This window comes from Larimichthys crocea, chromosome XX (assembly GCF_000972845.2).
Source record: "Larimichthys crocea isolate SSNF chromosome XX, L_crocea_2.0, whole genome shotgun sequence".
NCBI lineage: Eukaryota > Metazoa > Chordata > Actinopteri > Sciaenidae > Larimichthys > Larimichthys crocea.
This window is the reverse complement of record NC_040030.1, coordinates 7,900,135-7,915,539: the sequence shown is the minus strand read 5'-3', so window position 1 is coordinate 7,915,539 and position 15,405 is coordinate 7,900,135. Positions and strand designations below refer to the sequence as shown.

Genomic DNA, 15,405 nt, shown 5'->3' with positions numbered 1-15,405 from the left:
TGGAGAAATATTTTAGTTCCCTTGGCAGCGTGAATGCTGTTACATCAATAGGAATATACTGTACATTATAAACTCATGTGTTTCCTGAGTGATAAGTGCTTGCGCACACCATTGGACCTTGCGCAAGCGATGACAAGTGGTTTATCGTTGTTTTAGAAACCGCTATGATTGAAATGAACACTGCAAATGGCCTCTTCTCTTCGTGTTTACACAGCTCCCACTCCAGCTCCACTCCAAAATGATCTCCAATTATCCCCTTCCTAATAAACTTGTGCTTGCATGCTTAGCAAAGGGCCGCATTTTAGCCACTGAGCCTTTAGTGCCAAGAAGGGGTGGGGCGGGTGGTAGCCAAGACATCATGTATGCCAGCCAGCACTGAGTCCTGATGAGATGGAGAGGCAAAAAAAAAGGCAGGCAAAGACACACATTCTGGCACCGGCCCTTACCTTGTTAGCACAGGCTGTTGTATTTACATCCTGAATGTTGCTGTGTCTGACTCTGACCTTCTTCATAAGAATTGATATTCAATCGGTGAGGCCAGCAACAGAGCCTGGATTAGGAAATGGCTGCAATCATTTCTGTGAATTAAAAAAAACCTGAGAGTAAAGTGGATTAACTTTTTTTTTGCCTTTCATCCTTATTAGATAATATGGAAAATACCAGAAGAAGTGCAGCTGGAAGGCACTTGTTAGACTGACAGATTGTGAGACACGTAGACAAGATCCTAGTCACAAACAACCCCTGTTTACTCCATATCCAATTAAATAATAAGGTGTGAAATTAGAAAATACTCACATGCATTATCCAAGCTGAAAAACATACATTTTCTATCCTACTGAGACATAAGGGGAAAAAAATGGAAAAGAGATGTAAAATGAGTAACAAACACAGACAGATTATATCTGAATGTGATGTGAGGTGGACAGGCCTAACACACACACACACAGAGAATACTGTTACAGAAACAGAGGGATCAAGAGGATGAGGGGATGTCACAAAGAATATGAGTGCCAGCCCAGACCGTGACAACCTGACTATTGTGGTTTGCTTTAGCAGTTGTGACTCACGCCACTGAGTCACATTTCCACCACCTATAGGCAGAATTTACTGTGAATTTACAACTCTAAATGAGAGTCTGTGAGGCTGAATTGTATCTCTGATCAGCCGTGCTTGCTCTCATACCTGACCTTAGACCTGAAGAAAATATTGCAAAGTTAAAATTGCAATCATAAATTATGAATATTTTCTATAAACAAATATCCAGACCTTTGTGGTGTCTTTGCCATTAAAAAGACACAGTTGTACTAAACATAATCACAAATGTGCCTTGTTTCTGCACATAGATGAAATGATGCAGTTGCTTGTTGTTGGTCAGAGAAAAGTGAACTTCTACAGACACGTTCCATAGAAATGAGTTCAGTTCAGCACTTTAACATCCAGATATAATATTGGTATTCAAAAGTGCTGTTGTAATTAGTTGCATAACTAGTCAGTTCTGGTCTTTAACACCACTATACAGTACTCATACATTGTAATTTGTACGTAGAATGCTTCAGCCCACATACTGTATTGTTTGTAGATGTCATATGTGTTATCATACCAAATATTTCACATCAAATATTAGCCTCAGTAATTAGCATTCAGTGTTAATTAAATAGAAACAGCCCCTTCTCTCTTTACCTCTTAACTCCAAATCTCCTTTAAACAACAAAACGCTTTCAGATGTTTTCATGTCAAACAAAGCCCACAGCTCATTAGGCCTAACCTTTACACTGAATAGAGAAGGGGGGTGGGATTCTTCCTCCCTCTTTCTCTCTCTCACCAACCCTCTCTTCTGCTACAATTCCCCTGTCTACCTGCACTGAGAAGCATGGTGTAAAAGCTTAGTGATGGTAAACAAACACAAGAGTGACATTCACTCTAAATAAATCATATAAAAATAATCCTGTCGGTTTCACACAACCAGTCCATGAATGAAACCATCAATTGATTTTTCTCCACAATCCACAGCATTGACGTATTATCCCCTTCATAAAGTTGATATAGTTCATTTTAACATGAAAAAATACTGATGAATGTAGCTCTAGACAGGTAGGATAACAGATATTAGAGGCTCGATTCTAATCGTGACCACCCAAACTGAACACGCATACATTTATTTCGCTGTACAGCTCTTTGGATAAAAGTGCACATTGTGTAACACAGAATGTGAGATGACTAAGGGACTAGAAGAACAGCTTTCTTTTTAACCAAGGATACTTTTTAACCAAGGATACAGCCAGTGACAGAAGAAAGAGTCTTAAAACCCCTGAATGTCTCAACAACTACTATTTTAGATGGGAGTCTGGCACATGCAGACTGATTATGAGGTATAGCTAAACAAACACAGATCCAGACAGACAAATGTCTCCCTCTTTGTCCGTCTTTGTCTCCCTTTGTGTGAGATCAACCTTAACAACAGGCACTTTTCCACTCACCTGGCAGGGGGAATATCAATCGATAGTGGCGCGACATCGCACTCCTGTCAAGAGAGAGCAGGAACACTCAGGCTCTTGCTTTGTCATCTGTCAACTTTGAGCCTGGCAAGAGATCAGGATATAGAATTGGATAATTAACTTTTATTCAACCTTCATTTACCCAGAGGATGGTTCCTCAGAAGGCTTTATGTGGTTGCCTGCAGCACTCAGTTACACACATCTAGGATCTGACCAGCATAACCACTCTCCTCTAGTGCTGGTTACTACACATCTGAGAGTAAAAGTACTTTTAGTCTCAAAGGCTTTGTGACAGCAGCACTGGATTTATTCAACTTCCCAACTCAGATTTCTTTGCTTATTTTAGGATTAAAGCCAGCAATCTCTTGGTCCAAAGCCCATTTCTCCAACCTTCCGGCTAACACCATTCGCATAACATGATTCAAACAAAATTACATCGACACATGAGCATGGATCACTTGAAAAGTGTGCTTACAGCACATTGATCCCAGGATTGGTACATACTATATAAAACAGAGGGACATTTATTAGGACAAAGATCTTTTTTGGCTTGCGAAGGAGCTGATGCTGTGATGTTCTGCTCGCAGTCCAATGCATTATAATTAAGTTGGCCACTCAGCAACGCTCATCAATGAGAAAAGGGCAGACTTTTTTTTTTTTTTTTTTTGCACTGAAATGTGACTTGCAGAAAGGACACTAGCCTTTCAGTGTCTAGACTTCTTAATATTAATAGAAAATGGAATATATTGAATTTACTTACATGGTCACTGATGCAGACAAGCAGCTTTTCGCTACTAATGACATACTGATTGCAAAGATTATATTTAGGGATCAAGGGATTTCACCGTATCTTTACTTGATATGGGCATGACTTAAACCAGATGTGGATAGGTTAAGAGGATGTTGTTAATCTAAGCCTGAAATGTATAAGGGTTGATCAGACGTTATCACACTTATTAGAAAACTATAACTGAGATTGGTCCCAGGGTGCCTGGAGCTAAACGTAGCAAGAGAACCCCCTCTGTACTGCATTTGCTGTCTGCAAACTGACCTCTGTCAACCTTGGAGGTGGCATCCAGTCTCGCTGTGTGGACTAAGACTGGTCCCTGCCAGCATTTTTCTGCTGGATCCGACAGCATCTAGTGTTTTTCCAACCTAATTCTTGTCTCATTCATGGTCTGGTGCACAGAAGGTCCATCAAATTCAGTGCTCCAAATCACCATTTTTAAGTAGATGCCATATCATTGAGGCCTTTAATATAGTTTCATATAGACAGACATTGCCAGGCAACAACTCCTGATGCTAGTAGGCATGTTCTTACCTTTGGACAGAGCCAAGCAAGCTGTTTGCCCCTGTTTTCAGAAGTTAGCAGAGCAGGATGATATACCACTGTATGTTCAAGTGACATCAAGTAAATTCTCATTCTTTACTGTAACATTTTAAGGTCAGTCTTGGCAGTCATCATGAGCTGCAGCTTTTCCTGACTTCCCGGCAATTGATTAGCAGATTTACAGGGTGATAATGTTAAGCTTGTTGGCAGGAGCTGGTGTTGAGTCACCTCGAATGACCATTAAGCTCTTTCACTTCTACTGCTTCACTCTTTCTCTCACTCCATCACGCTTCTTTCCTTCTGCCTTTGGTTTCATTCTATTTTCCTATCCTATTTTTGTTCTGCCACTTCTTTTTCATTTTTCTTTCATACATTATCACCCCTTTTTTCACACATGTCCTCACATTTCCTCTACCTGTCTTTTTCCTCATCCCAGCATCTGTCTTTATCCATCTGTACCACCCTCCTATAGATCCTCTTGTTCTGCCACTCTCAGTGCCAGACTCTATCTATATTTAGATGGGTAAAACCCTCGTTAGATCCCTTGTCTTAATCAAAGAGATGCACCGACCTTCACAACACTCCAACTCCCAGTTGGAAACAATATGGGTACAGCTACAGCCCATCTTGTCTCACTATCTGGTTGCCGTCTGCGGTTTTTTAAGTTAGTCTTCTTTCTGTGTCCTTGGAGGAAGTTTGAAACTGATGAAAAGTTGGAGATGAAAGAGAGATGGAAACGCTCACGCTCAATCTGTCCTTATTCATTCATGTATGATCTTGTATTTGTTTGAGAAATGTTATGTGGGAAGCAGGAGCAAGTTGTTATTCCCTTCAAAGGTATTCGGTGCCTTTTCATCTGAGTATATCGATGTCATCTACACCGTCACAAACTAATCTGTGTGGGTGTTGGTGTGTGTCAACTTGTTGGTATCCGTGTACGCGTGATGCTCGAAAACGTCCTTGTAAGATGGTGATGCAAGCGACTCCTCTGCTTTTATGAATCATCTATGCTGCTGTTTGCAGAACTCATCTCAGCAGACAGACAGAAATACACACAGGCATATCACATTTATTTGAAATCTTGCAGTAGGAAAGATTGTTATATAAAAATACACCTGTCATTTTAGTGTTAATTACAAGGCAAGGCTCCAAGAGAGAAAAAGTAGCAATCCCTGTGGATTCACTCTATAAATTACATTTGTGATGGGTGTGGTAGTACCGGTGAGAAATCTTCTCTGATGGCAAAAGAAGACGATTCTTATGAAGAAAAGTCTAACGAAGGCTGTAACTAATGACTACTGTCATTATCAATTTATCTGCTCATTAATTTTAGCCACACTAGCAACGAGGCTTTATAGATAGAAATGTCAGTCTGTCAGTCTGTCGGGAGGTCGGTCGATCCACCCTTTTTATCTAGATGCTGATGCCAGCTGCCAAATCTCCTTTATTTAGTTTTGAATTAAGCCACGATGACTGGATGGCCTTTTAGGATGATTACTGTAAGACATGTCAGGAGGAAATACATCGGAGATGGCCACTTAACGGTAGTGAGTTAGATTAACATGTCTGGTTTAACTGGGAGGTTATTTCAAATGAAAAGCGGTGATTTCGCTCTGCGCGGTAGCTATAAAAAAACTCATTGACCAGGTGTTTTTAGAGGGGTGGCATTAAAAGCTTTAAGTGTGCCTGTTGTGATTTGTTGATAACGTCTGTGATGACTGGCTCTGAAGTGGCTGAGGATGAACGACTGTCTGGCTGGAGTGTTGTTTCAGCTTTTCGTATCGGCGGCCATCTCTCCGGCTCTCAGTGCCTGTTCTCTCTGGTTTAACTGATGGAGACGTCAAGCTGGAGAGACTCCCATCTCAAGTCCTCCAAGCAGGGACGGATGGGATGGGTCATGTTGATAGCGCACACACGCAAATGCACTCGCATCTGCACTGTGTCCATCATCATGTCTGAGGATTAACTGGATTTCTGTCGAGTTAGGAATGTAACTCACTAACATCAGCAGGCCTTCGTGATGGAAGGAGCACTGACGTGTACTGCCTCCTCCCATGTGTGTCTTTCTTCTCTCTTAGCAGATATCAGAATCTTCTCTTTCGTTACCGCTTCTCTCATCTTTGTTAGTCACAGTTTTATATGCACTAAAATATTTGCCCTGTCAACACTTTTTTGCTGCCTTTTTATAGTTGAGTGCATGCCACTGAGATGTGTACGCAGGTGTGTAGTCCTTCTAAAGTGTAAGCCTCGTACTGTTTAGGCATGGACTGAAACACGGAAGCTCAAGTCTTATTTACTATCCTCCCTGTGTCTCCCTTTTTCTTTGTGTTGCTCTGTGTTTGTAGAGAGTTGGCTTAATATGCAGGCTGCAATCTTCTCTGATGCCTGAATTTAGCATAAACCCTCCTGTTAAGTCAAGCGAACGCATTCACAAGAGGGGTGTCACAGAGGAATGTTAGAGCACTTGGTGCGTCAGAGTGGAGGATGGTTGAAAACATGCTGACTATTGCCTCCTGTGAGTGTCAGTGTATTTGTGATTTTTGCATATGGGGTGTGAGGTAGAAGAGTGTTTGTGTGTGTTTAGTTTCCCTTGTGGTCCGGTGTCCCCACATTGGATAGGTGGGTGTATGCTTTTGCACTGATTATAGCTACAGTAGTTATTTCCTGAAGTCCCAACATGTGGACTGTTTATCATCACTTTAATTTCAACTTAAAGCAAAGCCTTACTGGACACTAAACTCCAATAATAGCTGCCGCTCTTGAAATATAGGCCCCAGCAGGGCTTTCAACGTAGGTATGTTCCTCTAGAGCCCTGCGTTTAAGTGAATACCTGGAAGTATATGAGTATAATAAAATAACCATGACAGGACAGATTTAGCAGAGCTCTGAGATGACAGATAAACAGCTGTGTGTTTGTTTCTTGTTCCACTGCAAGTGGCAACGCCATTAAGATTTGAGAAAAGGCCACATCCCAGGTGATTTTAAGGAGGAACTTGCAGTCAGATTAATGTACTGAAAGAATAAACAGCACTGAAAACATTCTTTACTGACTCACACAATCGTCATACAGAATCTGCTTGTTTTTTTTTTCAGTCTTGAACAATTGTAAGCAGTCGAATTAGGATTTTAGGATATGTGCAGATTCTACTGTCATGTTTTAAGCATGCATACACATATGCACACCATAAAAACACAAACATGCATTCAAACACAGGCTTTCTGTTAAGTCTGCTACATGAAATGTCTGCACAGGCCACCCAACTCCTTCTGACATGCCTTGGTAAACCCCTGTCCCATTACCATGCATTATACATGGGGCGATCTCTCCCATAAATGTAAAAGCTTCTCTTGAAATAGAAGAAGTTACACTGGCCCCTTGTCCCAGTGACGTTTTAACTATGTAGATGCATGTTGTGTCATATAACTGTGCCAGTATTAAGAGAATACATTTCAAACCAGGAACTTCACAATAAAATTTAATGGTATAAAGTTTAAACAATTCTTATTAAATACTGACAATTTCTTCTCATCTTTGTCTTACAGAAAGAATGGCTTTGCCTCAACTGTCAGACCCAAAGAGCCATGTCAGGCCAGCTGGGAGACATGCCACCTCCAGCCATGGCTTCCCCAAAGAAGCAACCACCTACTCCTGATCCCTCTTCTACCCCTGCCCCTGCTGCTGTAGATAGCAAACCTGTAGTAGAAGCAGTAGACCTAACCCCACCAGCACCTGAAGCCAAGGTAGTACCTGTAACCATTCCCACACCTTCACCTGATCATGATGAACCTCTTTCTGTTAGTGCCTCTCCTCCTGATTGTACTCCTCAGGAAATACAACAGTCAAAAGAACAAGAACAACCATTAGCAGCTGAACCAGCGTCTGAGCCTGTAATTCATCCTGAACAAGAAGCTCCGATTTCAGATAGTATAGCTGAGAGTATTCCTGCAATCCCAGCAGTTGAGGAACAGCAGAACAGCTTTGAGAAAATAGCAGAGGACCATCCTGATCCTGAGACTAAGCCTGATTCTGATGTTGTTCAACAAATACAAAGCGCACCTGTCAGTGAAATCTGTAGTAGCTCTGCGGATGCGACCAAGGACCTTTCTCTCTCTGCAAAAAGTGAGACACAAAATCTGTTGACTAATACAGGTTTAGGCAAGACAACAGCCACTACTGAGGTAGAAACAGAGCCAATCCCCAAGATTACTCAGAGTGAGGTTGCAGCTCCTTTGACAGATAATGAGAAATTGGAGCCCACTTCGGAAAAGCCTCCAGAAGTGACAATGAATTTAGATGAGCCAAAGCCTGGCTTGATCACAGAAGCAGTCTCACAGGAAGTTCCTCTTCTGTTTGATCCAAAGCCAGATTCCACAGCTACAAATGTAAAAGTGGAGAAAACAACAGAGGTAGAACTTTGTAAGTCAAGTGAAAAAACCCAGATAGATGAACCCCAAGCTACTGGAAGTTCTCCAGTAGTGTCAGAGAACAAACATCTTGCTTCAGCTTCAGAGGAGGAAAGTCAAGCTAATAAAGTGAAAAACAAACCTATAGAAAAAGAGCCTACTCCACTTGCTGTTGAAAAAGCCCCTGTTGAGAAAAGCCTTGTTGAGACAGTATCATTATCAGTGAAATCAGAGGAGAAAGAAAAGCCAATGGTCGAAGCAGTGGTTACATCTGAAGAAAAGGTCAAAGTCAAAGAGTCGATGCAAAGTGCAGAGATGGTGTTATCCTCAGGTGTCATCAGTGAGGCAGAAGTCAGAGATGAAGCCTGTGAGGAGAAACTTGTTCAGAATAAGACAGAAGCTGGTTCACAAAAGACAAACAGTATTACTGAAGATCAACCTGAAATAGAGAGAGAGATGTTAGCTCTGGCAGGCAGTGATGAAACCCAGCTCGAGAAAGTCACAGAGCAAGTGTTAATCAAAGAGAAGGAACAAAAACTTGACAAAAAAGAGGCTGAGTTACAACCTGCTGCTGGAAACACCCAGGAACCTATTTCAGTATCAGAGACGAGCACAAACTGTGACAAAGTTTGCACCGCAGAGTTTGATGTAGTAAAGAACACATTATCAAAGAAGGATGAAGTATTAGTGACAGCCTTTGAACCTGGGGATGTGTCTGTATCAGTAGATTCAGTCCCTGTAGCAGAACCTGAAATTCCAGTCTCTGTAGTTAGTGAGGAGAAAAGCCCAAACGTGGACGAGACAAAGGAGGTTCAACCTCTGGGAAAGCCCAGTCTTGAAGATGCAGTAACTGAGGTGAACATAGTATTAGTAAAGCACAAGTGATGGTAGATTATATGATTATCACACTTTCTGTATTATGTATGTGCCTATATATGGGCCACATTTAACTAAAAAAATACAGTTTAGATTTACTTTTTCATTTAAATACTGACAAAAACATTAATTGAGTTTTATTTCAAACCAACAGGTGAAAACAGTGGAGACCTTAAAAGAGCCTGATGAAAAAGAAATGACTGCCAAGGAGGGAAGTCCCACCAGCCCATCAGACCTAGCAAAGCTGGAAAGCACCGTCCTTCCTATTCTTGAGGCTCAGGCAAGCACGCAACCAAAAGATGAGGAGAAACTAACAGACACTCTAAAGACTAGACGTAAATTAGAGGTGCTTCCTCTCTCACCTGACTCACCAAGCTCAGAGGATGACAGAGAACTTTCTGAGAAGAATACCAAAGTTACCACAAAGAAAAAGCTTCTTGTGCCCATGGATGTCAGAGCAGATTCCCTGGATGATAGCAGTGAAAGCTTTGGAAAAGAAAGCCCAATGTCAGGAGATGATGAGGAATTTATCCGAAAACAGATAATGGAAATGAGTGAGAATGAGGATGCTTCCCCATCTGATGAGGAAAATCTAATTCGACGAAAGATCAGAGAGGAAGAGAAGAAAAAAATGGAACAGACAAAAACAGAGGGTGTCGAGAGGAGCTCATCAGGAAAAGCCAGGCGACTTATCAAGAGAAGCACGATAAGTCCTGATGATGAAGAAGAAAAGCAACTCCGGAGCTCATTGGATAAACCTGATATAGACAGAGAGGAGGTACAAGAACTAAAAGAAGAGGAGGGTCAGACTGGTACTGCAGTTCGCAAATTCCAAACCATGGAGCTGAATGCAACTAGCAGCCCTATGCGTATACCTAATGATGATGGAGAGCCAGAAATGGAAAGCCTTACCGACTCTCCGGATGATCGTTCTAGAGGTGATGGGTCATCCAGTCTACATGCATCCAGCTTCACTCCTGGGACATCCCCAACATCTCTCTCATCACTGGATGAAGACAGTGACAGTAGTCCTGGCCAAATCCGTTCTGGTGAAGGAAAGCAACACAGGAAAGCAAAACACAGACAGCCTGGTCAAATGTTGCCAACTATTGAAGACTCTTCTGAGGAAGAAGAGTTACGGGAAGAAGAGGAACTCCTTAGGGAGCAAGAAAAACAGAGGGGCTCAGGGAAAAAATCCAAGAAAGATAAAGAAGAGATTCGAGCCCAGAGGAGGCGAGAGCGTCCAAAGACACCACCAAGCAACCTGTCCCCCATTGAAGATGCCTCACCAACTGAGGAACTGAGGCAAGAGGCTGAAATGGAGGAGATCAGACGATCATCCTGCTCTGATTTCTCTCCCAGTATTGAATCAGATCCTGAAGGGTTTGAAATCCATGCCTCAAAGATTGCAGCAGTTCAAAAAACATATCAACTCCCCATATCAGTATCTCTTCATTCCCCAACAGATGATCAAAATACTGATAAACAGAAAAAAGCTCTCAAATCTGCTGATGAGGCTTATGAGGAAATCATGCTGAGGGCCACGTCTCCAACAGTTGACAAAGGTGAGATTCAACCAGGAAAAGAGTCCCTTTATGGAGGTATGCTCATTGAAGACTATGCCTATGCATCTCTTATTGACAATACAACACCTAGTGTGGGGGATCAGGAGAAGATTGTTGTTCCTGCTCAACCCAAAAAACTGAGATCACCAGATGAGGTTTATGAAGACATGTTAAAGAAGAGGAAAGAATTCATCCAGCTAGAGCAGGAATATCAAAATATGCATCCAAAAAAGGAAAGCACTAATCCAGAAATTGTGTTGCAACCTGCTGAGAACACCTTCTCCAAAAGCAGTACAGTAACAATAGACAAAGACGGGAAGCAATTGTTGGATGCTGAAACTGCCTATGAAGAGCTAATGAAAAGGGTGCTGACTCCTGGAACAAGTCCAACTCAACAAGAGCCAGGAATGGAACCCACTGCATCTAGAAGGGCACTCCACCCCATCCCAGACTTAAAGGTAACACAATGCTCTTCAGGAGAGTTGTCTTCTGATGATGAGAGTATGAGCAAAAGGGGAGAGGAGGTAACGGCAGTATCAGACACTGCATCAGCTATGGAAACTGAGCCTGTGGCAGCGTTATCTGAATCTCCTTCATCATCCACATCAGATCAGCAACCTCACACCACAACTGCAGCATCCCAGGCTGAAGTTGTGGACTTATCTAGTGCACTCCCAAGAACATCAGCCCATGTGATTGACAGTACATCACCCTTGCCTACAGTCCCCCAGTACACGCCCAGTATTCCCAGCGTAGTATCAACTGCCCCACCTGTGCCCCCAAAGCCAAGTGTCCCACGTAGGGCTAATTCTCAGGAAAAAGCAGAAGTACCTGCTGCACCACCACTGCCTCCGCCAACCCCACCAAAGCCTACTGTTTTTCCCAGGAAACCACCAGTACCACTTCCATCTCAGGCTCCAGCAGCTCCAATCAGGCCAGAGACAGTGGCTATGCCAGCAGCCCAAGGATCACCTACAAGACAACCAGTTACACCAATGTACAGGCCTCATGTTCCCCCTCCTGTTCCCCCAAAGCCATCAATTCCTGCTGGTATTGGGGATAGCAGACCAGGGCATGGTGTCAAGCCACCAATTGCTCCAAAGCCTGGCTCGCAGCCTTCTTCACCTGCCCATGTCCCTTATCCACCAAGACCAACAGTACTTCCCACTGGTCCTACTGACATAGCCCTGAATCTGAGCCCGTCTTCTGAGAGCAAGCCGTTTCAACCCTCACCAAAGTCTCCTACTTCTCCAAGATATGCCAGCAATCTTCGTGACACATATGTGGTCATTACACTGCCATCTCAGCCCAGCTCTCCAGTAGACAGTGTCTCAACTCAAGCTCCATCTAGCCCTGGTCCAGCATCTCCTTCACGCCAAGCTCAGCTCCAAAGTTATTACCAACCACAGCCTCAATTGCAATCATATCCACAGCAGCATCCACAATCAACCCCTCCTCAAACAACCAGGGTGCCTCTGGCATACACTCGTTTCACAGAATCCATTGAAAATCAAGAGATCTGTGGCCCAGAAAAACATGTATCTAGTTCTTGTCACATAATTGAGGCCATATCTGCCTCAGCACAGCCACCTGTGGTTATGCCTAATCTCATCTCTCAAGTGGTCACTACTGAAGTCCAAAGGACCATGGTCTCTGTTGTTCATGAAAGGACACCACCACCAGTGCCAGCTCCAAGGGCAAATGGTGTCCCAATCTCAATGGAGAAACCTATTCCCCAATTGCCAGCACAAAATGGACAGATCTCTCAACCGTCTGAGGTAGTAGATCTTAGGACTATGAAGGTGGACCCAGAATCAGACATGAATGGTGTTGATCTGTCTTCTAGCCCAGACTCCAGACGTCAATCCTTTGTAACTGATGTCAGTCGTCAGAACAGTGCAGTGCAGTCACCTGTGGTCAACCTCAGTGCTGAGTCATCCACTGTATCTATAGTGACTGATAGCATCACCATTGTGACATGTTCTGCCACAATCCAGCAACGTGACAATATGGACATCTCTCAAACATCTTCAGTGCCCCTTCAGCTAACAAAAAACAAAGCATTTGAGCCTGTTTCACAAATTATATATCGGCCAATTGATTCTCAGCCCCCCACTCATGTTGGTACAGAGATACCTATTAACCTCTCTGTTGGATCAAGCATAGGTGGAGGAACTTTCCAGACCACCCCTGTCACTATTGCACCCACTTCTATTGCAAGTTGTGCTGCCAATGGATTAACTACAGGTACAACCACAGTGGCAGGGGCTGTTGATCTTAGCACGACAAAACCATTCAACACTGTGGTAACAATGGATGCTGCATCTGCAGAAGTGGCCACAGCTGTGATCACAGATGACGATGGCAAACCAGTGGATCTGACTGCAGGAAAAAGAGCTGTATGCTGCGATGTTGTGTACAAACTCCCATTTGCAGGAAGCTGCACTACTCAGCAAGCTACCACACCCCTGCCTGAAGACCGTTTTGGATATCGTGATGACCATTACCAGTATGATCGATCACCTTATGGCATGAGAGGATTTGGTGGAATTAAACCGTCGATGTCAGATACTAACCTAGCAGAAGCTGGCCTGTTCTTTTACAAGAGTAAGAACAGCTATAATTTCAGTGGCACCACAGAGGGTGCAGTAGATCTTACCTCTGCAAAGATTTCTGATGCAGGTCAGTGGAGTGACATTGCAGACCTGTCACTTAAATGTCACTTTGAATTGCCTCCGCTCATTTATGGCTAATGTGGCATTTTTTGGTTTGACTTTGCTTTTCTTTTTGTTTGCATGGACAATTCACTTTTTTGTTTTTTCAATATAATATTTTGCATGTGCCTGCATGCTGTTACTGTACATATTGTGTATGCTTGTTGCAATTCTCGACATTGGAGATTTTTTTTTTTTCTCATTTTCCACTTTTTTTCATAATTTGGATATGGCATGGCTTGCTTCCACATTGAATAAGTCTGCATTAATTGGACTCAACTGATATTTTTGACTTTTGACAGGTGAAGCTGTTGACTACTCCAAGAAAGGGACTTACGCAGGAATGACAATTCCACCCTATTCCCAAGCCAGAGTCACAAGTGCTGTTGGCACACTCTTTGGTACAAGCAGCGTCTTGAGGTCATCAAACGGAGTGGTCTATTCCTCTGTTGCAGCACCAATACCATCTACATATGCCATTACTACCCAACCTGGGTCCATCTTTAGTACAACTTACAATACCCTGTCAGGTATGCATACCAGCGACACCATGCCTTCTCTGTCCAATCTCCAGAATGTGCCACTGACACGGTCCCACAGTTTCTTGTCCACTATCTCCATTACTGCAACAGAAGAGGAAGGTGATGCCCCACTCAATCTGGAGATCTCTAGAGAGGGTACTACTGCTGCCCAGGCTGGCACCAGAACAACAACCTCTTTATCGCTTGACACCTACACTGATGCATCCCTGGAGGCCATAGCTGCTTCACTTGAGGCTCTGTCTTCACCCATGGTTCCTGGGGATGGCCAGTATCAGGCTGAGCGTGAGAGGCTAGAAATGGAGAAACTCAAACAACAGCGCCTGGCTGAAGAATTAGAATGGGAGCGCCACGAGATTCAGCGATTCCGTGAGCAAGAACAGCTCTTGGTACAGAAGGAACTAGAGGAACTGCAGGCCATGAAGCAGCACATCCTAACTCAACAAGAAGAGGAAAGACAGGCTCACCTTATGATGCAGAAGGAAACTTATGCTCAACAACAGCAGCAACTGGAACAGATTCAGAGACTCCAAGAACAACTGCGCCTGCAACTAGAAGAGCAAAAGCTACGTCAGATGTACCCAGGTGGGGACATACCAGGGCATGGCTTGCAGGAGGCAATTGTCTTAGGACCTGATGGCACAGTGCTGGCCCGAAAGATTACCGATAGTGGGTGCCAGACAGATGAAGAGGATGAGACAGTCAGCAAAGCTTATACAGCAGGGAGAAAGAAGAGGAGTGCTAAAAAGAGTGTTGACAGTTGTGTGCAGACTGATGACGAGGATCAAGAGGAATGGGAGGCTCAGACAAGAAGCCGACAAAGCCGGCCACGCACCGCTAGAGGTGATAGGGGTGGGCAATCAGAGGTATCACTTCAGGCCCACACTGAGATTTCTATACAAACAGATACAGATGGGAACATTAGAATGGACACCAGGCTGGAGTTGTCTGACTCTGAAAGGACCTCACCAAAGAAACGACCTACACCCTTGGAAATAGGCCAGTCTGCTAACCTCAAAGTTGATTCCTCAACACTTCAAGCCCCTCCTAAATCTCCCAAAGTGCTCTATTCCCCCATATCCCCCTGTATATCCCCTAGCAAATCCCTTGAGTTTGTGTCCTATGAGAAGTCACTGGGTGATACAAGTCCACAAAAGCTTAGAGGAAGTGAGGACCCATTAAAAGCCTCTCCAGGAAGTCCCAGGGGACCAAAAGCCATGCAGAGATCCATGTCTGATCCTAAGCCCATGAGTCCAACAGGAGAAGAAAGGGCAACATCTGGAACCCAGTATGGTGATAGCTATACTGTGAGTACAATACATGTCACTTATACTGCCATAAGAGCCTTCACATAAGAAAATGTAGCTTGTACCAAAGCATTCTGATAATAGATAGGAAGGAAAACATATGAAAATAGGTCTGTAAAGAATAACTGAAGAGTAATTAAACCTCAATAGATTATGTATACACAGTTTGGAAATT

The 15,405-nt window shown here is 43.4% G+C and overlaps 2 protein-coding genes across 5 annotated transcripts in view; one reads left to right on the top strand and one right to left on the bottom strand.

The window, feature by feature from the left end:
• Positions 1–15,405, bottom strand: part of LOC104928802 (E3 ubiquitin-protein ligase TRIM38) — an 899,066-nt gene that overhangs the window by 143,574 nt on the left and 740,087 nt on the right. The window lies entirely within an intron of this gene.
• pcloa (piccolo presynaptic cytomatrix protein a) overlaps positions 1–15,405 on the top strand; it is a 51,319-nt gene that overhangs the window by 11,715 nt on the left and 24,199 nt on the right. For all 4 annotated transcript variants that reach the window (XM_019266767.2, XM_019266759.2, XM_019266773.2 and 1 more), the window contains exons 4-6: positions 7,369–7,566; positions 9,260–13,352; positions 13,687–15,230. In XM_019266767.2, the coding sequence (XP_019122312.2) occupies positions 7,369–7,566; positions 9,260–13,352; positions 13,687–15,230 (5,835 nt within the window). The remainder of the gene's footprint in view (positions 1–7,368; positions 7,567–9,259; positions 13,353–13,686; positions 15,231–15,405) is intronic.